Below are 27,744 nucleotides of genomic sequence, written 5' to 3'. Positions count from 1 at the left end.
AACAACAGAAGCCAGGGCCTGTGGGGGTGGGGGATGAGGGGAGGAAACTTAGAGGATGGGTCAATAGGTGCAGCAAACCACCATGGCACACATACCTGTGTAGCAAATCTGCACGTTCTGCACGTGTATCCCGTTTTTGTTTTTTTTTTTAGAAGAAAGAAAAAAATATTATGTTGCATTGGATGTATCAGTGACTTTAAGACACTCAAAACTGTTATCTGCAAAAAAGTTATTAACTCTGAGTCTGTGGTTTTAACGTTAAAGTATATGGAACAAAGATATTCCTGACTTCCACTTAAATATTATTGAACCACCACTATGAAAAAGATACTGTCAATTTGGGGGACTGTAATATACAGTAAGCCCAACCATCCCCTCCTGTCCCAGCATGGAAGTGACAGTCTAATTCTGGAGAAAAGCAAGGGGAGGAGAATGGCAGAAAGAAAAGACAAACCCCGCATACACATAAACTCACTATGATGGACTATTGTTGTGTTTCAGAGAAAGGCAAGATTACATTTAGGAGAAAAGTTCTCAAAAGAGGAGGCATTTGATATGTCTTAAGAAGGGTATAATTCCAGATCCTTTGGATGTGGGAAGATTATACATTTTAAATGAGTATTGGACAGAGTTGGAGAAGAAGGGAATGAAATTAATTTTGGAAGGCAGGCATTTTCCTTCTATTCATCAATTGGATGGATTTAATTAGAGATCAAATAGGAATGAATAAACCACACACACACACACCACACACACACACACACAGAAATAAAGCACAATTTATCCAGCAATTTGAGATGATTTTGTCTTTTTCTTTAGAAAGGTTAAAAATGACTAATGAATTAGCATAAGACTGAAATCCTAAATCAGTTCTTAAACCTTTTTTGGTCTTAGAGTCCTTTAAGAGTCTGATAAAAAGCAATGACTCTTTCCAGAAAAAAACCCCACAACACAACAAACCGTACACACACACACACTCAAATGTGCAGAGAAAATGTATACAATATCAGAAGATTTGAGGACCCCAAAGCTGTCAGTTACCTAGTTCCCACATCAAGAGCCACTGTACTAATTATTGGTTTTCAAATTTTAAGAAGCTTGCTCTATTAAAATCACCAAAAAGTCCAGTCATGATTTACACACTCCCCAAAAAACATCATTTCAATCTCTAAACTTTTAGAAATTTACATAATATTAAAAACAGACTGTTAAAGGAATTGAACTCACATGCCCACATCACATGACTGCCTGCAGCTAGTTTTATAATCTATTCAATAAAAACAAACCAACTTCAAACAAACAAGCAAAAATCCTCTCAGCTTAAAAAAAAATAAAAGCAGAACCAACAGAATAAATATATCAGCAAGCTGAACATATACACGGAAGGAAATAATGTTAAATCCAGGACAACTCTTTGGGCTCAGTTTTAGGGTATAAAGATCAAAACCCCATGTGCCATGGGCAGATTCTGGTAGGAAGCTTCCAGAGCTTTAAGCAGCGTTTGGAAAATACCAGGTCACATCTAGAACTGGAGTTTTCCTTTCCCTTGGGACAGTACAACAAAAGTATCAAGCTCAGGGATAGTCTAGTTTCACCAACATCATAATCAAATTCTTTCGTTCAACTGACAAATATTATCTCAGACACTACTGGTTGGTATCCCTCATTCAGAACCCCTGCGGACAGGATTATTCAGATTTTAGAAAGGAAATATACTGCATACCATAAAATATGTAACATCTCAGCTGGGGGCTGGGGCTGCACCCAACCATTAAAATTCTGCAGTAATGGATGACTGGTCACTCCAAGCGGGAAAAATAAAGACTATGAATAGACATGTGTCAGTCCAGAACAAGTTTTATCACCCAATGGGTAATAAAACATTTTCTTTTCAGAGCTTTTTATATTTTGGAATTGCACATAAGGGTGTGAACTTCTATTATGTTCTAGGAAAGAGAAATGAAGGTAAATAAGACACTATCTGCTCGAGGAGCTCAAGTAGCAGAAAAGGGTATGTCTATATACAATGTTGGCCAGACAACAGTGAAGACAGGATGAGAGCCATGCATTTGGCTTAAAGTATCAGAGTATCTGAAATGGGACAATCACTTCCCAAATAAGAGACTCAGGATCTTGTCAGAGAGGAAGAAAATGACAGTGAGCTTTGTACAATGTTCTAGGACACTGACCAGAGGAGTAGGATTGGGGCGTGTTTCCCAGTCAGTCATCCCTGATAAGAATTTTGTGAGGCACCTGTTCATTCTATTATCTTCCCAGACCTCTTCCCTGCAGATCTGAATCTTCAGATCTGAGGTGGGACCAGGAATCCATTTACTAAACACACACTCTGGTGATTCTCATCATCAGGGAAGCTTTAAAAATCTTAGTCTGGCCGGGCACAGTGGCTCACGCCTGTAATCCCAGCACTTTGGGAGGCTGAGGTGGGCGGATCACGAGGTCAGGAGCTCGAGACTAGCCTGACCAACATTGTGAAACCCTGTCTCTACTAAAAATACAAAAATTAGTTGGGCTTGTTGGTGGGTGCCTGTAGTCCCAGCTACTCAGGAGGCTGAGGCAGGACAATCGCTTGAACCCGGGAGGCAGAGGTTGCAATGAGCCAAGATTGCACCACTGCACTCTAGCCTAGGCGATACAGCGAGAATCTGTCTCCAAAAAAAAAAAAAAAAAGACTTAGTCTAGGTCAGTGGTTCTTAGGCTTGAGTGGGCATTGGCATCAGGTGGAGAGCTTGTAAAAACAGATCAACTGGGCCCCACCCCCAGGGGTTCTGATTCTGTAGGGCTGGTATTTGCATTTCTAACAAGTTCCTAGGTGATGCTCCTGCTGCTGCTAGTTCTGGGACCACGCTGTGAGAACCACTGGTCTAGTAATGGGTATTAGCAAATGTTTATTCCAGGAAGGAGCAAAACAGTTGTGGGGACCTGGAGGGTGGACCAGCATGGTGGTAGCACTGGGGATGGGTGTGCCATATGCTAGATTTAGACAGGAATTCCAGTTCTGGGTCAGATTCTGAGGATCTGGGGCTAGTGAGGAGTAGTGAAATACATACTAGGCTTGTCATCTATTCAGTAAATAACAACTGAGTGTCCACTGCATACCAGGCAGCAGGGATGCCACAATGCCCTCTTGGGGCTTACTACAGTCTATACCAGCAGTTTGAAACTAGGGCTTCCCAGGAAATATTGAGAATACCTGGAGACAATTTTCCCTATTAGAACTTGGCAGGGAATGGGCGTTGATTGCTACTGGCTTCTAGTGGGTAGAGGCCAGGGATGCTGCTAAATATTCCACAATGCACACAGGACAACGCCCACCAACAGACAATGATCTAGCCCAAACGTCAATACTGCCGAGGTGAAGAAGCTGTGGTCTACATTTAAATTCAGATGGGAAATGAAACACGATGTGTCTGTCAGTATGTCTGTCAATGCCAACGCAGCGTCTTCCTTTATGGAGAAGCTGACCATAACTCCAAACAACCACCTTCCGTCTTAGACGCTGTTGGGAATTTGACTTTCAAATTATTTCACAAGTATGAATTATGACACCATTTAACCTCCTCTAAAAAGAGAAGTATATTTTAAAAAGAAGAAATGAAAATCTGACAAGCAAAGCCCTTCTTGTCTCTACAATGGAGCAGAGGCTGGATCACTGCTCCTCTCGATGGTACTTTCTTCTGCTCAGATGAGAAGCTCCTTGGAGAGTCTTTGGGAGAAAGAAAACCTACCAGGAAAACACACAGGGAGTTAACCTTTTTCTCAAGAGGACTGTATCTGAAATGCAGATCTTAAGCCACACAGGTAGGCTGGGCACCCTCCTGGGAAGGCTCCCACTCTGAATCCAGACAGCAATGTCTGTACTGGGGAGCAAGTGATGAAAGGTGCTTCTTAGGAAGAGGTAGGTACCCTTGGGACATCAAGCATGAGGGGCTTCAGTACATGACAGGCATCCAGGACACTAAAGGGGTGAATACGAACATGCTGCAGCAAATTGGATGTGCCCAAATCCCCAGGCCCAAGAATGAGTGAGTCTGGGGGAGGATATGTGGGCAAAAACACTCAGTCTGAAAAAATAGGATCAGAGTTCCTGGGTATATATTATGAAGCTGAGGAAAACCCAACACAAGAAAGTTGACCCTTCTTTTTTTTCTTCCCCCATTTAAACACATGGTGAGAAAGCAAAAATGAGCTGCACTGAGTAAGTAGCAATCTGCCCAGCCATTCTTGAGGCTGGGGCAACAGACACAGATAAGGCCACCTGCAAAGTGATCAGGAAACAGTGTTTCTCCCAAGCGTATGCGGTAGTTGCAAAGTGTCCTTAACAACCCCCTTCTTGGAGTGCTCCTACTTTCTCACTCCCTGACAAAGTCAAGGAGAGAGAAACTACCAGAAACTTGGTTTTTAAAAAAATTATATCAGGAAGAATGAAACATTCCACTCTTGCCTGAAGGCACTAAGACACTTGACCCAGAGAAGCAGTCTTCATTTCCAGCCCAAGTGCAGCGCCTCACGTCAAGGGTTTCTGGACACAGCACTACACCACTACACATCTATCTTCACTTGGTAGCTGCCAAAGAAACGGGACCTGAGTCCACCTCACAGTCAAGACCTGATGCTGACCCCTTGCCATGCAGCCCTGCTCTGCCTTGAGTCTATCAAACATCATTTCATTTACATTTCACTAAATTCTGCCCCTTCTCAAAATCTGTAACAACTTTTTTTTTTTTTTTTTTAATTTTGCTTTTGCTTGATGTAACATCCACAGGTCCCTGGTGTGCAGTCTCCCTGGTCACAATGAGCCAATAAACCTGGTGGTCTTGAGGCAGAATAGGGTCTGGAGCAGGGAACCTAAGGCCGATTCACTCTGACTTCCTAGAACTAAATCAAAAGGAAAATCCCAACTTTCCACACCTAAGTAACAAAAGGACCAGGGGCTACTCCCTTTGCAAATCCCCCTCTTTTTCTGCATGGCAGATGGAAAATTGAAAGTATCTCTGATTGGTTGCTTTGTGCAACCAATCAGATGTTTGCATAGGAGTGTAACTTTGTAACTTCACTTCAGCCTCTGATTGGCTGCTTTCCACAACCAATCAGAGGATGAAATGGGCCACCATTTCATTTACATAGGGTGTGTACCACGTAACCAATGGGAAACCTCTAGAGGGTATTTAACCCCAGAAAATTCTGTAACGGGGCTCTTGAGCCCCTGTGCTGGTGCTTGCTCTGACCCTGTGGAGTGTACTTTCGTTTTCAATAATCTCTGCTTTTGTTGCTTTACTCTTTCCTTGCTTTGTTTGTGCGTTTTGTCCAATTCTTTGTTCAAGACGCCAAGAACCTGGACACCCTCCACTGGTAACAGTCTTAGGCTGATTGGGAGAGCAATGGCTGGTAAGAAGAGAGGGTCTGGCAAACCCCAAGGAACACCAGCAAGCCAAAGAACACCAGCAACCACTGCTAACCACTCAGACCCCAGAACATGCTCAAGTGTCTTACAGGAACAAATGTGTCTCTTTTTTTCCCCCAGCAGAGAGTTCTGTAAGCCGATGTACTGAACATGCTTTTGAAAGATGTTCCTTACCATTGTATTTCAAGTTTCATTATATGTGGTTTCCATATACACCTTTAAAAGCTAAATCTACCTGCTTCTGTAGAGATGCATTATGTGCTGTTTTCATACAGCGAATGGAACTGTTTTCCAAGCAGAAAATTTTGTAAGCAAGTGTTTCAAACATATTTTTGAGAGATGTTTCTAGCATTGCATCTCATCGTGCATGAGAGGTTTACATATAGATGTTTTAGAGCTAAATCTAAGCATACTTTTTAAGAGATACATTATATGCTATTTTCTTACAGTGAATGGAACTGTTTTCCATGCAGAGGGCTCTTAAAGCAGGTATTTGGAACACACTTTCAAAAGATGTTACTTACCATTGTGTTTAAGGTTCATTGTGAGGGGCTTACATATACATGTATATGTACACTTGGCGAAGGGGACCAATGGCTAATAGCTTTTTTATTTTCATATATATTTTTGAGATAAGGTCTCACTCTGTCACCCAGACTGAGTGCAGTGGCATGATCGTGGCTCACCACAGCCTTGACCTCCTGGGCTCAAGTGATCCTCCTGCCTCAGCCTCCCAAGGAGCTGGGACTACAGGCATGTGCCACCATGCGCAACTAATTTTTTCTACTTTTTGTAGAGACAGGGTCTCACTGTGTTGCCCAGGCTGGCCTCAAGCTGCTGGGCTCAAGAGATCCTCCTGCCTTGGCCCCCACGAAGTGCTAGGATTACAAGCATGAGCCACCATGAATGGTGCTAATAGCTTTTAAAAGACTGTGCAATCTAGAGCCTGATAAATCATAAATCATTTATACTTCTCCATTTGCTCAACCACCATTTTTTATGTGCCCACTGAATCCATGGCACTTTTCTAGGCTGCATGGTGGGGATATCAAGTAGAAGACACAGCCTCAACCTAGAGGGACCAATGATCTAATGATAGTAACAAGGTTCCATTTGTTGCCATCACAGATGACAGCTCTAAGAAGTAAGTCAATGAACAAAGGGATTGCAAAGGTGGTATGAGTGTCCAGTTAGGAAGTGAGATGAGGTTCAGCAGGGAAAACAGCCTTTGTCCTGCAGTCATAACTTATGCAGAAGCCTGATCTGCCCTGGTACAAATTCTGTCAAGGATTTTTCCCCCGAACCCACCTGTTCAACTGGTCTTCTGAATCTGTAAGACTAAACTATTTGTTCAAAAAAATATTTAATAGCCCTTTCTTTGGGCTATATTTGTATCCCACAGAGGCCACAAATCTGCATCAATTATAATAAGAAAGAGGGAAACTCCAGATGTGGTGAGCTGGAGGAACCTCAGGGCACTTCATTATGAATATTTAGACAGTTTTCCTCTTGTTATGAAAATTATGCCAATCTGTTCCCCAGCATGAGTTTCTGATGAATTTCAATATCATAAAAGCTATTTTTTTTGGAGAGGGTGGGGATGATAATGTTAATTGTTTAAATAAATCCTGATCAGCTGAGTTTCACTTTCACTCAGAAAATACCAACTCATATGAACATTTTTAAAATCATCCCAACTCTTAACCCTGATGTGAGCTAGTATTTTAGCATGCTAAGGAGACAGATGTCTGTGTAGGAAGGAGCTGCCCTCTTCTGCACTGCTGGGAAAGTTTTGTCATAGGTTTGTCTTCTGGCCAGAAGGAAGAGGGAAGGAGGTTGCTCAGATCCCAAGCTCAGGGTCATTTCTAAGATGTAGCTGTTCAGTTACTGTGTGGCCTGTTACCTAAACATAGGTGTCGGCCGGGCGCGGTGGCTCAAGCCTGTAATCCCAGCACTTTGGGAGGCCGAGACGGGCGGATCACGAGGTCAGGAGATCGAGACCATCCTGGCTAACACGGTGAAACTCCGTCTCTACTAAAAAATACAAAAAAAAAAAAAAACTAGCCGGGTGAGGTGGCGGGCGCCTGTAGTCCCAGCTACTCGGAGGCTGAGGCAGGAGAATGGCATAAACCCGGGAGGCGGAGCTTGCAGTGAGCTGAGAACCGGCCACTGCACTCCAGCTGGGCGACAGAGTGAGACTCCGTCTCAAAAAAAAAAAAAAAAAAAAAAAAAAAAAACATAGGTGTCATATCAAAATCCTGAAGCAGGGAAACGGTCCAAATGAAAGGGGCTTTTTAGGGGGCTTCTTAGGGGTCTGGGGTGGCACTAAATGGAAATCATGGAAGAACAATTACCCCAGAATGTGCTCTTGACAACTAGAGACAGTGTGTGTGAGGTGAAACTGCAGAATTTTTTTTTTTTTTTTTGAGACAGGGTCTCACTCTGCCGCCCTGCTGGAGTGCAGTGGTGTGACCTTGGCTCAATCACTGCAGCTTCAACCTCCCAGGCTCGAGTAATCCTCCCATCTCAGCCTTCCGAGAAGCTGGAACTACAGGTACACACCACTGTGCCCAGCTAGGGGTTCTGCTATGTTGCCCAGGCTGGTCTCAAACTCCTGGGCTCAAGTGATCCACTTGCCTCACTCAGCCTCTTAAAGCGCTGGGACTACAGTTGTGAACCACTGCGCCCAGCCCAACTGCAGAAATTCTTATTCTGGTGTCTATGAAAAAATGTCTGTCAATAAACATCCCTCAAGCCTTTGCTGACAGTAATAATTCCCTTTCCTGACCTGTTACCATTTACAGGTATATTAACATCTATACCTAAAGACATCTTTCTCATATTCCTACGGAATTGTTCACATCTTCCTTTTGGCTCTTCCATCAGCTGCTTAATTTTCTGAATGCAGAAACCTTCCCCTCTGAGTTGTAAAGCTTTTAGAACTGAACGAGAGGATGAAGATGCTGGGATAAACCCTGGGGTTTATCTCTAGTATAACCCTCTGACTTCACAGACAATGCAGATGATGAAGAGGAAGGCCAAAGGAATAAAATTGTTTGCCCAAGTTCACCTGGCTAGCTAATAACAGAGCTGGTCCTAGAGTATGGGCTTCCCGGAAACCCACTCTTAGGAGTAATCCATTCCCCGCCATGCTGCTCCTAGAGGGCCAGGTATGTGGATGTAGTTAATAGATGCTTTCAGGACTGAACAAGGCTTGGGCTGGAGCCAGGTTTCTTCCACATGCTTAGGAAAGCTGAACATTTGGAACCGTGTTCATTTTCAAGCCCGGAAGTCCCTCTCGGACCCCAGAATTACTCTAAAACTATACGGTCCATAGAGAGTACGCAGACAGTTACCAGAGGCTGGGAAGGGTAGTTGGGGCTGGGGTAGGGGGAATGGTTAATGGGTATTAAAAATAGTAAGAATGAATAAGACCTACTATTTGATAGCACAAGAGAGTGACTATGGTCAATAATAACTTAATTGTACATTTTAAAATAAAGAGTGTAATTGGTTTGTAACTCAATGGATAAATGCTTGAGGGATGGATACCCCATTCTCCATGATGTGCTTATTTCACATTGCATGCCTGTATCAAAACATGTATCCCATAAATATATGCACTTACTATGTACCCACAAAATTGTTTAAAAAAGAAAATATTACAAAAATAAAACTACACTTTCCAATATGGTTGCCACTAGGCACACATGACTATTGAGTACTCGAAATGTAGCTACTCCAAATTGAGGTATACTATGCCTATGAAATACATATGGGATTGTGAAGACTTCACATGAAGAGAGCAAGGAAAGTATCTCATTTAATAATTTTATGTAGATAACATGTGGACATAATATTTGGATATATTGAGTTAAATAAAAATACATTAAAATTGAGTCCAGTTGTTTTTCCTTGTTTTTTTTTTAACATGGCTACAAGAAAATTTAGAATTACATATGTGGCTCACACATGATATTTCTATTGGCTAGCACTGTTCTAAAACACAGTTAACCCCTCCCATTCATTAGCCCAATCCTTCCAAAAACACTTGAGCCTCCTGCCTGCAGACATGCAGTGGTATCTAGAGATATTCAAGAGGTGCAAAATGCTTTCGGTATACATGGATAAACCCGAGCTCTGCACACGAGTGAGATACATATAGCAGGAGAGAACCACATTCTGTAATAAGGGAAAAGAAAACAAAAAACAAAAACAAGAGTTCTGAATCTAACTTGTGCCCACCCTAATGACGGGAATTGAATGAAATACAATTGTGTACATTTTTCTGATGCATTTGCAAAAGCTATCAAGGTTATATAGGGATTTCTAAAAAACATTTCTGTTATTGTGAAATCCTTAAATGCTTTTCAAGGTGAAATAGATAACTAAGGAAACTCACTCTTTGTCCTGCTGTCCATTTCTGTTTTTGACGAGTCTGGAGTTGCTGTAGTTGCAGGTAACTTCTTCCCAATAGTCTGAGGGGAAAAACAGATGATTTTACTTATCAAGATGATTGTCTCCATTAAGCAAAGGAATAAGATCCAGATCATAATGACAAAACGCTCGAAATTGGTTTAAAAAGCCACATTCTTTGGTCTATGCCCTGCTCTGTGTACTGGCTGCCACCCTTTAATAGGTTTCATCCCCAATGACAAACAAGGGAGAAAAATAGGTAAAAAGGGTTTTATCCTTGTAGGCACTTAGTAGCTTTTATTCTCTTCCTTCCTTGATACTCTTATAAAAGGTTGACTATTTTTAGCAAAGAAAACAGGCATAGTTCCCCTCATTTTATGAGAAGCTGACTCAGTCTATGGAGGTACAATAGCTGGCCCAACAGAGATACTGAAAAGTCACAGCAGGCTGGAAACGTGGAAGTAAGAGAGAAGAAATCAAAAGGAAGGGATACAGGAATGCAGGCCCAGGAGGGCAGGGTGGGCGGGCAGGTGGGTGGGCAGGCAGAAGTCAGGATGTCCAGGACAGTGTAACCTATTGTATCCCTGTCTAGCCATCGAGAATTCTACCTGCCTCCCAGAGAAAGGGGAGATACTCTCATGTCCTCTAGACAGATCTACCTGCCTACCACAAAGGCAAAAACGAGTCCACCAAGGAGCTCTTTTCCCTATAGTCTTTTAAGCCTCCAAGGGCTTGGAAAAAATCCAGTGCCTCAGACCCTATGCTTCCACTGACTAGTTTAAAAAAAGAAAGATTATGAGTTTGTTTTGAGTTCATTTCCTTTCCTTCATTTGCCGCTAATTCTATTAACATTATTTATGAACCGTCCATAGAGAAGACTGGATCTTATCTCCGCCTAAAGATGTTCCTGAAAACACAGGCAACTCAGCAGCTCAAAAACAGAAAGAAATATACAGACCCAGTGGTTCCCAAGGCGAGGTCTGTTCCCACTCTTCCCCTTTGCTACCACACGTGTGTGATCATGATTAATGCCTGAGGGAAAATGTCTATTGATACCAGGGCAACAGCTGCCACGACCACGTAGCTGGGAAAATCAACCTCCCCCGCAACAATGAAGGTTCCGCCAGTGAGAATTCCAGCCACTGGGAAAACCAAACATCTCTGGCTCTTGAACACATGAAGAGGAATGAGCTGCATAATTCAAAAACTGGCATGGTAGAATTTTTCTTCAAATAAAACTGATTCACCACAATTTTAATTTGAAAAGTTCTTCATGCTTCAAAAGTTGAACCTAACATTAAATATGAATAAATCACAGAAAGAGGATAAATCAAATCCTCAGTCCTTCATGAATTTTTAAAAACATTTGTGACAGAAAGCCTTTACATTCTACACGGTGACATTTTTATTTAGTGCCGCAGGGCTTTCTATATTGGATAAAAAATGAAAACCAACATAATATGCCACCTCTAAACTGCTGCTAAGTACTCAAACTAATAACATTTTATGATTCCAGGGGAACATCAGGGATGAAAAAAGCTTGATGTTATTCTGGCATCAGGTCAAATTTGATGAAAACTGTTCTTAGAATTATTTTGAAAAATCAGGTACTGATAGTAAAAATAGCAGCTCTCAAAGTGTCCATTTCATTCACATTCCTGTTCACACTTTCAGCAGCATCCCTGCCAATATATTTGTTTTTCCCTTTCTGGGGCTGGAATAAAGCATAACCATTATTAACACATTAGGAAGAGGAAAACAAAAACAACCAGTGCTTCTGGTATCACTGAACAAAGAATTCAGGAAAGGCAACAGTAAACACTGTCCCTACTCCTGACTTTGTTTGCTTCCCTGAAAAAAAAAAAAAGGACACATGTAATGGTTTGGGCATTAAACCAGATGCCTTCCTTTAGAGAGACCTTCAACAGGTTGCACATTTTTACAACTTCCCCTTCTTTAGTAACAAAAGAAAGTATTGCCCATTATCTTTGATATCCTGGTTTACCAAAACGTCCAAGCTACCAGACATCAAGCAAAGGCCATCAGTTCAATGCACTTACTTTGGTACAGAAGGACACAAAAAAGCAAAGCTCACTGTGGTTTGTTTCCTTCCTATTTCAGAAAACACAGCACACTGGCCTCTGCATGGATCCCAGCAACAGGTGTGATGGTGAAGCTGGTATTATCCTCATCTTCTGGGAAGTGCTGGCCCTTAAATCTTCCCTTCTCCTTCATGGGCCATAATTAAAAGTCTAGAATATGGCAAAGTTTCTCCCCATCTCAGCCTGTTCCTGCCAGTGCTCTGGAGATGGGAATTGGCCTAGTGTTTCTCTTGTTTCTAGGACCCAGACCTAGAAAAGTGTGGTCCCTGCACCAGCAGCACCTGAGAACTTGTTAGTAAAGCAAATTCCCAGGCCTCACCCCAGACTTTCTCAATCAGAAACTCTGGGGATGGTTCCCAGCAGTCTCTAGGAACACACCCTCCATGGGATTCTGATGCACGCTCACATTTGAGAACCACTGACTGATGTGGGAGGGAGTCCATTAGTATTAATCAAATGCCTTTTCTTGGATTAAAAACTCAGAGGCCTATTCTCATACCTAGATAAATTATCAAACATCTTTTTAACTCTTCTCCCTCTCTTCTCTCTCTCCTTTCCCACCAAACGCATCTACCTTCTCTATTCTCACTGGCCTAAGAACTTGTCATTGCTACTAAATGACTTAGTTCAGAGAGGAACTTGAGTACAGTAGATCAGACAATGTGACAATATTGCTGAAGGAAACATGGGGGAGGATAGTTGGCCACTGAAGTGGTGGGTAGGTGGAAGAAAGGAGGAGGACAGAAAGAAAGAGAAAGAGGGAAGGAAAGAAGCAAAAGGAGGGAAGGAAGGAGAAGGAGAGAAGGAAGGAAAAGGAAGGGGAGAAGAAAAGAGAAGGAGGGAAGGAAGGAAGGAGGGTGGGAGGGAAGAGGGAAGGAGGGAAGGAAGAAAGTTAGAAAGATGAAGAAGGAAGGAGGGAGGGAACGAGGGAGGAAAGGAGGGAGGGAAGGGGGGATAGAAGGGGGGAGGGAGGGAGAGAAGGGAGAGAAGGGAGAGAAGGGAGGGAGGGAGGGAAGGAGGGAGGGAGGGAGGGAAGGAAGGAAGGAAGGAAGGAAGGAAGGAAGGAAGGAAGGAAGGAAGCAAGCAAGCTAGCTAGCTAGCTATAAACCAAAACTGGAAGGCTGTATCTAGCCTCTCTGGGCTCAGACTGCCCAGAAGGCTAAGCAGGCAGACTCCCATGACTGTATGAGCCTTCACAGAGGCCCAAACCCTGTTTCTCCTTCTCAGTGTTACCCTTTACTGGCATTTTAGGTGAGGTGTTTCTTCATTGTAGAAGACTGGCTCACACATTAAAGGACCTTTAGCAACCCTTGCCACTACCCACTCAAAGTCTATAGTGCCCCCAAGTCATTGCATGTACCCTGAACACCACACACCTTTCCAAACATCCCTAGTTGAGAACCTCTAGCCCCTGCCCTTCCCTATATACAAGAGCATAGAAAAGGGTGGTGAATTATTGCTTTCCCATCAGCCTTCCAGCTCCCTCTACCTCTGAAAACATCTTTGGTCAATGGGACTTAAAATGAATAGAATCCTAAATTTCAAAGGGCATGCCTCATGAACGCAATGTCTAGCTCCAGTACACAGGTATCTCATGGATAACTGAATGTCAGCTACACTGCAGGGCTAAGTGGACAGAACAATCAGGAATCGCATCCATACATCTCTCCTCCACCTAGAAGGCAACAAAGAGGGATGTTAGGCTTGCAGTGGCTGGGGAAGAGGATACAGGATGTCCTCTTTGGCTTCCTCCACAGTATTCTTGCTCTCCTGAGTGCCTTAAGGAAGGTGGCTTATCCACAACAAACACCAGGCATGCACTTAGGGGCTGTGTTGACATGCTCAGGACACAGCCCATTCACCTCCCAAGGGATCTGGAAACAGACCCATTTTGCATATGACTTTATAGAACAGACTCTCAGGTTCTTCTCCCTAACTTGGCCCATTATTTCCTCTTCCTTCTGTGAGGCAGCTGAAGACTTCCCAGTACACACACCCACATTAGTCAGATCTGCTTGGTCTGGGAAAGGATGTACATATGGTTGGATGGATAGAGCTGTATCTGTATCGCTATGGATCTACTTCTACACATGGTAATTACCAGACTACTGTCAACTTTTGTCTTTCTTGCCATATACCTATCTCCATTTAAAACTTGACTTTTAAAAATCAATAATTCAGAAAGTTCATTCCTTTGAACATTTAATAACGTAACTATCTCTCCCATTCGCTCTCTTGCCAAAAGCACTAAATAAACGTTTCAGGATTTTTGTGTACAGTGGGAGTATCATATGTACTCCTAGCTCTACAAGATCCAGTGGTGCAGCATCAAGACAGATAACCACCATATGATTTCAGTTAGTGGAGCAACTAATTTTTTGTCTTTTCTCTGCCAAAATGAAGCAACTAATTCTTACAGGAAAAGCAATCGCTGGATTGGGGTCCAGGGGAATCTAGTTCCCAAATGACTAACGTATTTGTTTCTTTGTGACTGCAGAACGTGAGACCAAGATCCTGCTCAAATCAAGAGTATAAAATTCCTTCTCCTACTTTATTCCAATTCACATGCAAACTCCAAGCTTCCAATTATAGCACAATGCTAAGGAGAAGAAAATCTCTGAAAATCTCCTCTCCAAGAATACCACATACAACTCTCATATCACAAAGGCAGCCAGGTTCAATGGGTAGTGGAGGAGAGAGCGAGCTCCCTGCATTACAGCAGGTGATGAACCTCCCCTGTCCAGAGATCTGACTTTCTGGCAGCTATTATAAGAAGAAGATGGTGGTCTGAGAAGCTATCTGTAGACGGTACTCAAATATTCACCTTATTAGTGCTTTCTCATGCTGCTAGTAAAGTTATACCTGAGACTGGGTAATTAATAAAGGAAAGAGGTTTAATTGACTCACAGTTCAGCATGGCTGGGGAGGCCTCAGCAAACTTACAATCATGGCAGAAAGGGAAGCAAATATGTCCTTCACATGGTCACAGGAAGGACAAGAATGACTGGAGTTGGGAAAAGCCCCTAATAAAACCATCAGATCTCGTGAGAACTCACTCACTAGCATGAGAACAGCATGGGGTGACCGCCCCCATAATCTAATCACCTCCCACGAGGTCCCTCCCCCAACACATGGGGATTATAATTCAGATTACAATTCAAGATGAGATTTGGGTGGGGACACAGAGCCAGACCATATCACTCACACAAAGCCAAAGACAAGAGATGACTTTTCAAACAGCTGGTAAGACACAAGATAAACATGACTCTTTGATGGCATTCCTATTACAACACTGGTATCTGAGAGTATTCCTTCCCTTTCTGTTCAGTACAGATTTATTCAGTGCCCATTTAGTGTGAGGCAGGAAAGTGGGAAAAAAGGCAGGAGGATGGTGAACATCAAAGCAAACACTGAAACTGCAGTTGTGGGGTTGGTTCTCCAGAATGGTGTGCTGAGGGGGTACCCAAGCATTCCACACAGTTATCCTGAATCCTGCTCATATATGGGATGCAGAGAGCTACAGGACACAGTGACAGGGGGAGGGTCAAAACAGTTATCTACATATGACCATATCTGTAACTTTTCAGTTTTTGCTTACCATAATTCAGAAAAATCCCTAAACTGCTATTAAAACTCACTATAAACTTTTTGTATTTATTTTTACATGCCCCCTTCATGAACACCTATGACAGATGGCATTATGAAAAGTCTTCTTGGCTCTCAGCGAGGAGTGGTAGGCGCAGAGCAGAAGCCCTATGAGCCAGCTCAAGTCAGAGCCAGAAAAGAACTAGCACAAAGGAGTGTCCTTACAATGGGGCGCCTTGTGTGTTTCCCCGGAAGCCTTTTCTGCTCCCTGAGAAATTTACATTAGAAACTGTCATCTCATCCACATTTGGTGGGCCCAGCTTAAACTATTTGATATCAATAGAAGATACGCCAGAGTGAAATACAACTCAAAATTCTAAAAATAAAGCGTATGGTCCAGTAAAAGAAAAAAAACTACACTTGTAGTTCCATTCCAGGGTCGGGGTTTACCTTTGTAACACCTCACATACTGTTATGCCAATTCCAACTTCTCCAAAGGGGTGTGCTTCCCAGTCTATTTTTAAAGTTGGTTATAAGGAAAAATAAAATTTAAAAGTAATTTTCTGATTATGAAATTGGACTTAAGACTTAGAGCTATTCATATGATGTTTATTTCCTTGGTTGCCTCAAAAAGTTAGAGAACTCAAATATATTAAACCTCTTTGCCCAATCACAGTTAAAGACCTTGTCAGATTCATAACTGCTGTAGAAGCAAGTGTCAAGTATATCACACTTGCTGGGGGCAGTGGCTCACACCTGTAATCCCAACACTTTGGGAAGCTGAAGTGAGAGAATCACTTGAGCCAAGGAGTTTGAGACCAGGGTGGGCAACATAGCAAGAACTCGTCTCTATGGTCAGTCAATCAATCAATCTGTCAAGCATATCACAGGTAGCAGTTAACTACCTTTCTTGCCCTTTTTCTTCAGAAATAGTGCCCATCTTGAGAGTAGGACCTAAATGCTCATTATTCTCTTATCCTTACAAAATGAGAGGTCGGTGAAGTGTTTGTTGAGTGGAGCAGGGAGTACTGGGATACCATTCACTCACCCTTTGCCCTAGCATTAGCACCTACCACAACAGATAGAAAGAGAGGAGATGTCCTCTTGACAACCAGAGAGCCTCTATGCCTCTTAGATTAGAGCCTTCCTGTTTCAATCACTGCCATGTACCAGCTCTTTCCGACCTGGTTACTGGTGACAGCACATTTGTCTGGGATGTCTTCCTGGGCCTCGGTTGCCCTTGCCTTGCTTCCCCTTGTCCACCCCACCTCAACCCCCAACACATCACCTGTCCTCCTATTAATTATTGGTTGCTATAAAGAAGAATCTAATCTCAGCTATGTTTCCGGTGATCACCTCTCTGCCTGACTTCCACATACTCCTCATATTAGCCTGTTGTCTCACATTCTCTCAGGTTCTATATCTATTATGATCAAAAGACTCTCACTTTGATGGGTGATTATCACCCAGGTATGCGTACACACACACACACACACCCCATTCTCTTGTTCTGAAATCATTTTCCGAAGTGCACCCTCCCTCCCCGACACAATCTCCAAAACACCTACCCCCATAATCTGATAAATTTGGCAAAGACAGAATACTCAGTCTAATCAATTCATCATAGCATATTAAAGGCTATGAAAAGTCCTTCAGTTACTGTTTAACTTTATCCTTAACTTTATCTCAGTATATTCCAAACTTATCTGACTATAGATTTCCTACTTATTGTGGCACCCATGAACACATCACAAGAATGAGTAGTCTATGGAATAGTTGAGTGAACATCATCACCTCCTCTTCCTAAGTTCTCTTGCCTATCCTGTCTCCTAGGCTCATGACTTGAAATTCACCCCTTATTGTGCCTTCTCATATCCAACCCATCACCAAGGCTGTGCTTTCAGATTTATCTCCTTATTCTTTGATGCCAGTCTAGAGCCTTGTTACCATCATGGGGACTATTTCAATAATTTTCTTTCTTTTTGTTTGTTTGTTTTTGTTTTTGAGACAGGGTCTTGCTCTGTCATTCAGGCTGGAGTGCAGCGGCACAATCACTGCTCACTGTAGTAGCCTTGGACTCTTGGGCTCAAGCGATCCTCCCACCTCAGCCTCCCAAGTAGCTGGGACCACAGGTGTGTACCACGATGCCTGGCTACTTTTATTTTTCAGTAGAGACAAAGTCACTATGTTGCCCAGGCTGGTCTCAAATTCCTGAGCTCCAGCTATCCTCTTGCCTTGGCCTCCCAAAGTGCCAGATACAGGCATGAGCCACCGCACCAGCCTTTTCAATAATTTTCTAGACAAAGATCCTATCCCCAGATTCCATCTGCTTCATTTGGTCTCCCATAAGACTCAATTTTTAATCATCTTCTGCCATCACCCCTTACACACCCCTACACCAATGCACTCAGAATATATACTGCTTCTTGGCCAGGCACGGTGGCTCACGCCTATAATCCCAGCACTTTGGGAGGCTGAGGCAGGCAGATCACAAGGTCAGGAGGTTGAGACCGGCCTGACCAACATGGTGAAACCCATCTCTACTAAAAATACAAAAAATAGCTGGGCATGGTGGTGTGCGCCTGTAATCTGAGCTACTTGGGAGGCTGAGGCAGGAGAATCACTTCAACCCGGGAGGCAGAGGTTGCAGTGAGCCGAGATTGTGCCACTGCACTCCAGCCTGGGCGACAGAGTGAGACTACATCTAATATATATATATATATATACTGCTTCTTAATAGCTGTTCATATACATTCCCAAAGTTCAGAAGAAACTCCAGGGTTTACTTCTAATTGCTGCTGCAACTTGCCATGTCTCCTAACAGCTATCTTTCTCTTCAGCTCTCAAGACTAATGGGAAACTTTCTCTGAATACAAAACACCTGGTCGTATCTTAGATTCTTCAATATTTGTTTGTCTTTCAGGATTTACTCTTTCAATCTGTCCAATAAAAACTTTAGTATCTATCATTCTACTGAACACATACAGATGAAGTCTGTTTTATATTTGTATATTAGACATACATACACACAGAGGAACCTGTGTGTATGTGTGTATACCAGCAGAATTTGAGCCAAATTCTATCATTTATCATGTAGTTTAACTTCTGCCAAAATCTGATCATTTGCTTGGTTTTTGAACACCTCTAGAGACCATGTTCTGAAAAACTGGAAAGAACCATATGACAGTAACAGGAGGGGTGAGACTGTCTCTTCGTTGAAGCAAAACGACTTTCTGAAGATTTAGTAGGGGCTTCTCATGATGGGGAAATGCAGTGTCGAAGATGGGATCAAAACCTACTTATGTGCTAAATGAAGTGGAGAAGGTACAGTCAGACAAGATTAAAATCATGGAAGGCAGTCCTCTAAACGTCTGACAGTATATGAAAATACTGTTTATATTTTACCCCCACTGTTCCCGAGAGAGGAGCCTGCATGTTATTTGTTGTAGGATCATCTTATTCACAGAGGATGAACGAGCCAGAGTAAATTTCCATTTCATATACCACACTGGCAAAACATAATTCACCATCATGCTTTAAAATGTTTAAAATGCTATTTTCTGTTGTTATGACAGATAAAAGGAAATCATAAACATTCTTCCTACTAGAGGATTAGTTTTTTATCTTTTGATTAACAATGCCTTCCTTTTAGATATATTTTGAAAGTTTAAGATGGTGGGTAAGGGAGAGAGAAAGATAATATGGCTGGAATGAGTATCATGGGGCCAGTTGGGGTTTTATTTGTCCAGTGCTTTATCATGAAACATGCTGTACACATGTGGACTAAATCTTAATTTTCCCAAAAAGTAGCTATATGAATTCAACTAGCATACAAAGATCTTTTCAGATCCAAAATATTTTACGTATTCAATCATGACATAATCCAGGCCTTTACCTGGAGATGGCACCTCCTCCCCCAATATATTTGAATCCCATCTCACCTTTAAGAGTCAACTAAGGTCCAAATGGCTAAAAGAAGCAGCTTTCAGGAATGTGTGGGACACACAGACTGACATGTATCCCACGCTTGCTCATGACATTTCTATGTATAAGAGATGCCTGAGGTCAAAGCCACATTTTCTTCAGTTTTTCTTTATACCTCTAAAATGAAGGTTGGATTCAATTACCTTCATTCATTCATTCATTCCTCATTCATTCATTCATTCGTTCATTCATTCAGCATTCTTTTCTAGAACTACCATGAGCCTCAATCTAAGCCGGATGCTGTATCTACAAAGGAGAGATGGGCAGAGTCCTAGATCTTTAAAGGGTTCAAAATTTAGCAGCAGAAGCACTATTCATGATAGCAAAGTAATGGAATCAACCTAAGTGCTTATCAACAGTAGATTGGATAAAGAAAATGAGGTGCATATAGATCATGGAATACTATACAGCCATAAAAAAGAATGAAATCATGTCCTTTGCAGCAACATGGATGCAGCTGGAGGCCATGATCCTAAGCAAATTAACAAAGAAACAGAAAACCAAATACTACATGTTCTTATTTATTAGAGGGAGCTAAACAGTGGGTGCAGATGGACATAAAAATGGAAACAATAGACACTTGGGACTCCAAAAGTGGGGAGGAAGAGAGGGGGGCAAGGATTGAAAAACTATCTATTGGGTACTATGTTCACTATCTGGGCAATGGGTTCAATAAAAGCCCAAACTCCAGCTTTATGCAATATACCCATGTAACAAACCTGCACATGCACCCCCGACCCCAAAATTAAAAAGACAATATAGCAGGAGACAGAGTCATTAACAGAGCATCACAATACAAAGGGATAAGCACTATGATAAAGGCACCTATAGAACAAGAAAACAAAGAGCTATAAACAAACGTTCATGGGAAAATATGCCTCACAGCAATGATGCAGCTTGCATTAAATTCTAAAGGATGGGTAAAATTTTGCCAAGTAGAGTACTGGTGGAAAGGGTATTCTAGATGAAGAAAAGCAGGAGGCAAGGCAGGTATGTGTGCAGGGAATGGGGACTTCCTAGCACAGGATCGGGGTGGCAGGGGTTCGCAATGGGAGTTGAAGGGAGGTGACTGGAGAGCTGCTTGGGCTCAAAAGGCCAGCAAGGTAAGTTAGGGCCAATGTTACAGTTTTTGCTTTGTCTTAAAGGCAACCAGCAGTCATGAAAAATAAGTAGAGGCACGGCACAATCAAATTTGTGAATTTAAGACAATTGATCTGGTGGTATTGGGAGGAATGAAGAAGAAAAGCAAGGACATGCAAAAGCCAAGAAGACAATGGGGAGGTTGACACAATAATCCACCTAAGGCAGTGAAATTAAAGATGAAATTAAGGTTTGAGAGATACTTAGACTGCCTATCTAAAGGCAGTTCATAGTTTACAGTCACTACAGGGATAAATCAGTGATTGTGAATTGGTTTGACTATGATGGAAAAATTTCTAATTCTATTATGCCCTTAAGTCCACATAGACGCATGCCACATAGTTACTGGGTGTCAGTCAAGTGCAAACAACAATACTAAGTTCAGACTCCAATTTAGAGAGTCAGAGAGACAGATATGGTGGCTCAGGGAGGCATCGTGGAGAATTTACCCTAATGGGAAGCATTACAGTACAGGTGTCTCTCAGTGCTCTGATGCTAGTGTCGAAAAGTTTAGTGGAAAAATAATGGGCCTGTAATCATTTTGAACAGTCAGCTTCCCGTTAAAACACCAATTAATCTACCATTTGAAAATTAAAACATTTAAAAAACATAGACATGTGAGAAACTCCTGACACATATGAAAAAGCATCTTTCTAATCTGACAAATTTAAACAGTTTAGTCAAATGTCTCTAAAAATGTCTTGAGCTGAAGACAAAAATGGGACATTTCTTTCCCCAGCAGAAATTTCCAGAGCTTTTCTGTCTTTCAGAGTAGAAAAGGGAAATAAAATAGTTTCAATCAGAAAAGAGGTAAATGCTTGCAATAGTGTTTTGTTGTTTTGTTTTCAACCAAAAAACTGCTACTTAAAAGGCTTATTATGCCTGTAATCCTAGCACTTTGGGAGGCCGAGGCAGGAGGATTGCTTAAGCTAAGGAGTTGGAGGTCAGCCTGGGCAACACAGTAAGACCTTGTCTCTACTCAAAAATTCCAAAAAATTTAGCTGGATGTGGTGGTGCACACCTGTAGTCCCAGCTACTTGGAAGGCTGAGGCGGGAAGATTGCCTGAGCCAGTTAAGTTGAGGTTGCAGTGAGCCCCAATTGTGCCACTGCACTCCAGCCTGGGTGACAGAGCAAGATCTTGCCTCGGAAAAAAAAAAAAAAAAAGACTTAGGGAATACATTGGAATATTATTCGGCCTTAAAAGGAAGGAAATTGTCCAGGCATGGTGGCTCACGCCTGTAATCCCAGCACTTTGGGAGGCCGAGGCAGGTGGATCATGATGTCGAGACCATCCTGGCCAACATGGTGAAACCCTGTCTCTACCAAAAATACAAAAATTAGCTGGGCGTGGTAGCATGCGCCTGTAATCCCATCTACTCAGAGGCTGAGGCAGGAGAATCGCTTGAACCCGGGAGGTGGAGGTTGCAGTGAGTTGAGATCACGCCACTGCACTCCAGCCTGGTGACAGAGCCAGACTCCATCTAAAATAATAATAATAAGAATAATAATAATAATGGAAATTCTGACACTTGCTGCAACATGGATGAATCTAAGGGACATTAAAGTAAAATAAGCCACTTACAAAAAAGACAAATACTGTATGATTTCACTTATATAAGGTACCTAGAGTAGTCAAAATTAGAGGCAGAAAGCAGACTGGTGGTTGCCAGGGGCTAGGGGTGGGGGCGGGTAGCTCAATGGGTATAGAGTTTCAATTTTGCAAGATAAAAAAAGTTCTGGAGATGGATGGTGGTGATGGTTGCACCGCAGTGTGAATGTCCTTAATGCCACTGTAACTGCACACTTAAAAACGGCTAAGTTGCTTACGTTATGTCTATTTTACCACTTATTCTTCTTTTCCTGTAAGCCTCTCTCTGGCTAGGAATGTCTTTTAGAAAAGGGAAAAAAACAAAAAACAAACAAACAAAAAAGCAAAACTTGCTCATGAGGCTGTGATATCCTGACACTTAATATTCAACCACAAAATAATCAGGGGTGTAGTCAGTATCTAATGAGGTGAGTCAGAGAACAAAGCCATCTTTTTCCAGAAGCTTTCCATCTCAGGGATGCCTGCTGTGTTCATTCACCCCCGTCTTACCTGAAACACTTTTTCTACGGCTCTGAAAGATAACCTACCGCTTCCATAAGACTACCTCTAAATCTCGCTAACGCTAAACAGCTCGGACTTTAATATCTTAGGACTCATTCTTTACTTTCATAATCTGCTCCACAGATTCCCAAAGAATAACATTTATTCCTTTTTTCCCCATTATCTGGGCTCCTCTATTTTACACAAAAAAGGCAGAGAATATTACATCAAGTTACTTAAGAAGGCTCAATGATACCTTTTTCTTTCTTTCTTTTTTCTTTTTTTTTTTTTTTTTGAGATAGAGTCTTGCACTGTCACCCAGGCTGGAGTGCAGTGGCATGATCTTGGCTCACTGCAACCCTGCCTCCCGGGTTCAAGTGATTCCCCCGCCTCAGCCTCCCGAGTAGCTGGAATTACAGGCATCCGCCACCACGCCCAGCTAATTTTGGTATTTTTAGGAGAGATGCGGTTTCACCATGTTGGCCAGGCTGGTCTCGAATTCCTGATCTTGTGATCCATCCACCTCGGCCTCCTAAAGTGCTGGGATTACAGGTGTGAGCCACCATGTCCGGCCAATGATATCATTTTTATATTTTGTTTTTATTAGAAAGAATGAGTTCAAGCCACATACTTATTCAAAACAGGAACTTCCCAAATACAGCCAGAGGTAAGGTACATTTTTTTTTTTTTTTTTTTTGTAGGAGACAGGGTCTTGCTCTGTCACCCAGGCTGGAGTGCAGTGGTTCCATCATAGCTCACCGCAGCCTCAACCTCCTGGGCTCAAGCGAGCCTCTCAAGTAGCTGAGACTACAGATACACATCATCACGCCCAGCTAAATTTTTTTTTTTTTTTTTTTTTTGAGATGGAGTTTCACTCTCTTCGCCCAGGCTAGAGTGCAATGGCACGATCTCAGTTCACTGCAACCTCCATCTCCGGGGTTCAGATGATTCTCCTGTCACAGCCTCCTGAGTAGCTGGGAATACAGGTGCCTGCCACCATGCCTGGCTAATTTTTGTATTTTTAGTAGAGATGGGGTTTCACCATGTTAGTCAGGCTGGTCTTGAACTCCTGACCTCAGGTGATTCGCCCGCCTCGGTCTCCCAAAATGCTAGGATTACAGGCGTGAGCCACTGCTCCTGGCTACATGCCCAGCTGATTTTTATTTATTTTTTCTAGAGACGGGGTCTCACTATGTTGCCCAGGCTGGTCTCCAACTCCTGGGCTTAAGAGATCCTCCCACCTCGGCCTCCCAAAGTGCTGGGATTACAGGCATGAGCCACTGCACCCAGCCAAGGTCCACATTTGATACATCTTCTAGATGTATAGCAAAACATTTAGAAAGATGATTCTAAGGTGCTTCAAGAATGGAGATCCCAAAAGAGATCAAATTAAGCTCAGGACACTCCAGTTACTACTTAGTAAGACATATTCAACAATGAGGGGTAAACCCATATTGTATGCCTTCCATGAAAATATCCTAGATGTCAACTATTGGAATTATCTCTCACCTCCCCCATGTTCCTACTGAACTCACTTTGAATCTCTAAACCAGCATTCACTGTCCTCTGTCTTGTATTTATGGCTACTTTTCTATGTGTCTGTTGAATCAACTGGACTATAAACACTGGAGGAGGAGGACTGGGTTCTGGTAATCTTTGTATCTGCCCATGTGCCTTGCACAGGAGATGCTAAATATTCTTAATTTACTTCAGTCAACAGGAAACTCAACATCCATCACAAAATATTTAGATTTATAGAGAAAGGCCTGAGTGCAATGAATTATCTAGGCACTAGGGATCTAACAATGGAATGAATAAACCCGTGCCACTTTCAGCACCTAGTGGTAAGATTGAATTAGTATTAAGAAGACTTACAGTATGTAATCTTGTGGAAGCTACTTAACCTCTCTATGCCTCAGTTTTCACTTATGAAATGGGCATAACAATATACATCTCATAGGTTTTCTAGGTAGGTAAAGTGCTTAGCTATTATTACTGTTATTGAATTTTACCGAATTAAAAACTCAATCATCATAATGCTTCTTTATGAATCCTAGTTACAGAGAATGATGGTTTCGATTACAACTTTTTGAAACAGCAGGTTAACTGCTCCATTCCTCTGCTTGGGGACTTATGAGCAAGAAGCAACTTTTACAAGAGAATTACACAGCATAGACATGCTGGGAGGAAACTGATAACTGAAACACGGAAAGAGAAGGAAAGCAACAGCCATCACCATAGAAGTCATTGCCCAGGAGGAAAAAGCTAATGGAACAAAGAGCTTTCAGGTCAAGAAGGCATCAGGTAAGACGGTGCCTACAGTGAGTGGCTGGAAGACCATCCCACGAGTCCCTCAAGTGCGGGTCCAGGCCAACCGCTTCTGGCTGCATCCAAACTTATCTACTGTCGATGGAAAAACAACAAGGCATGTATCTGGGAAAAATGGGCTGTTGTCAGAGAACAGAAAGCCTTTTATTGAAACTTTTGATACTCAGGAGCAAACACACCACCATAGAAATTACCCTGAGCCATCTTTTACAAAGCTTGGCATCCATTCAATAAGGGATGAAGAAATCCTAAATTGCCAGGCCAGATACTCCTCCCGACACAGTTAAGAAACGGGCCAGATGAGACCATCAACTCATGTAGTACAGATTTCTAAAGCCACTAGTGGAAATAGCTGCCAGATACCTAGACATGAAAAGCTGAATTCATAGTCCTTTACCTGGAATTGGCCAGGCCTCCTGCCAAAGGCTTCTCTTAAAGGCTTCTTTCAAGATTAGCAAGGAAGGGAGAACTGGAATCCTGTTCAGATCCTATAGGGAGTACATTAATTCAACAAGTCTTTGCAGAATGCCTACTTCTATGCAGTCCACAAGCCCAAACTGCTTTCCCATGGTATTTTTATGTTTATGTTGTAAAGAAAATGTTGCGTTCTCAGCTATAACATGGTAGATTTAAACATAATATTGATGGGAATTCACGCGACCACCAAATTCCAGTTCTCCCAGATCTGGTCCTCTATGTATCTAGAGCCTTAAAACCGAGCATTACACACAGCCTTTCAAAGGGATGTTTACAAAAAGTTTGTAATGACATGGGAAATTTTATATAATGCTAAGTGGAAAAGATACAAAGTTATGTGTGTGGAAAAAATTATGTGTGTGATATGATCTCAACCAGTTAAAAATGTATGGCAAAAGGACTGAAAGTAAATATTTTTAAAAGTTAACAGTGATTGCCCCAGCGTGATTAAATTATCAGTGCTTTTCAGCTTTTTACTTTTTTTTTTTTTACTTTTAGTGTTTCTACAAAATAGTTACTACTTTTATAATCAGAAAAAATAAAGTTTTTTTTTTCTGTTTGTTTGTTTTTGAGATGGAGTTTCACTCTGTTGCCCAGGCTGGAGTGCAGTGGTGCGATCTCGGCTCACTGCAACCTCTGCCTCCCGGGTTCAAACGATTCTCATGCCTCAGCCTCCTGAGTAGCTGGGATTACAGGCGTGTGCCACCATGCCCAGCTAATTTTTGTATTTTTAGTAGAGACAGGGTTTCACCATGTTGACCAGTCTGGTCTTGAACTTCTGACCTCAGTGGTGATCGACCTGCCTTGGCCTCCCAAAGTGCTGGGATTACAGACATGAGCAACTGTGCCTGGCCAGAAAAAATAAAGTTCTAAGAAAATAGCATACACTGAGGTAGTGAAAAATGATGTTCTACCCCTCCACATTATTGATGTCTTTCCATAAGGTCTGATTTGGTTTGCAACATCTCCCAACTAGAAATCACATGCAGCTTTCGTTCCTGTGTCATTATATTTTCTTTTCCAAGTTATTAGTAAGGACGTTAAGAACATCAGATGTAAAATGAGTCATGACGGTAATTCGAAAGACACCACCCATATAGAATACTCCCTGCCATTTATCATCACCCTTTACTTATAGTTTTTTACAGTTAATATCTTCGTGACTAAGTAGAAGATGTAAGGTAATTTCCAATGCATGCTGATCCAAATAAAGTATTGAGACATTGTATCAAATGTTTTCAAACTCAAAAACATATTTCCTGGTCTTCTAATTAAACCATGAATTCCTTATTCATTGGGAAAAAATTTTTGCAACCTACTCATCTGACAAAGGGCTAATATCCAGAATCTACCAAGAACTCAAACAAATATACAAGAAAAAAGCAAACAACCCCATCAAAAAGTGGGGAAAGGATATGAACAGACATTTCTCAAAAGAAGACATCCATACAGCCAACAGACACATGAAAAAATGCTCATCATCACTGGCCATCAGAGAAATGCAAATCAAAACCACAATGAGATACCATCTCACACCAGTTAGAATGGCAATCATTAAGAAGTCAGGAAACAACAGGTGTTGGAGAGGATGTGGAGAAATAGGAACACTTTTACACTGTTGGTGGGATTGTAAACTAGTTCAACCATTATGGAAAACAGTATGGCGATTCCTCAAGGATCTAGAACTAGATGTACCATATGACCCAGCCATCCCACTACTGGGTATATACCCAAGGATTATAAATTACTCTACTACAAAGACACATGCACACGTTTGTTTATTGCGGCACTATTCACAATAGCAAAGACTTGGAATCAACCCAAATGTCCATCTGTGACAGACTGGATTAAGAAAATGTGGCACATATACACCATGGAATACTATGCAGCCATCAAAAAGGATGAGTTTGCGTCCTTTGTAGGGACATGGATGCAGCTGGAAACCATCATTCTTAGCAAACTATCACAAGAAGAGAAAACCAAACACCGCATGTTCTCACTCATAGGTGGGAACTGAACAATGAGATCACTTGGACTCGGGAAGGGGAACATCACACACTGGGGCCTATCATGGGGAGGGGGGAGGAGGGAGGGATTGCATTGGGGAGTTATACATGATATAAACGTCATGCACATGTACCCTAGAACTTAAAGTATAATAAAAAAAAAAAAAAGAAAAAAAAAAAAAAAAGAATTCCTT

General features: G+C 42.0%; 1 protein-coding gene across 1 annotated transcript in view; it reads right to left on the bottom strand.

The window, feature by feature from the left end:
* SH3KBP1 (SH3 domain containing kinase binding protein 1) overlaps window positions 1–27,744 on the bottom strand; it is a 274,242-nt gene that overhangs the window by 107,874 nt on the left and 138,624 nt on the right. The window contains 1 exon segment of the mRNA XM_033201026.1: window positions 9,825–9,900. Within this exon segment, the coding sequence (XP_033056917.1) occupies window positions 9,825–9,900 (76 nt within the window).

Source organism: Trachypithecus francoisi, unplaced genomic scaffold (genome assembly GCF_009764315.1).
Source record: "Trachypithecus francoisi isolate TF-2019V2 unplaced genomic scaffold, Tfra_2.0 Lachesis_group6, whole genome shotgun sequence".
Taxonomy (NCBI): Eukaryota; Metazoa; Chordata; class Mammalia; order Primates; family Cercopithecidae; genus Trachypithecus; species Trachypithecus francoisi.
Note: the sequence above shows the minus strand (reverse complement) of the source record. Positions and strands in the feature narration are given on the sequence as shown.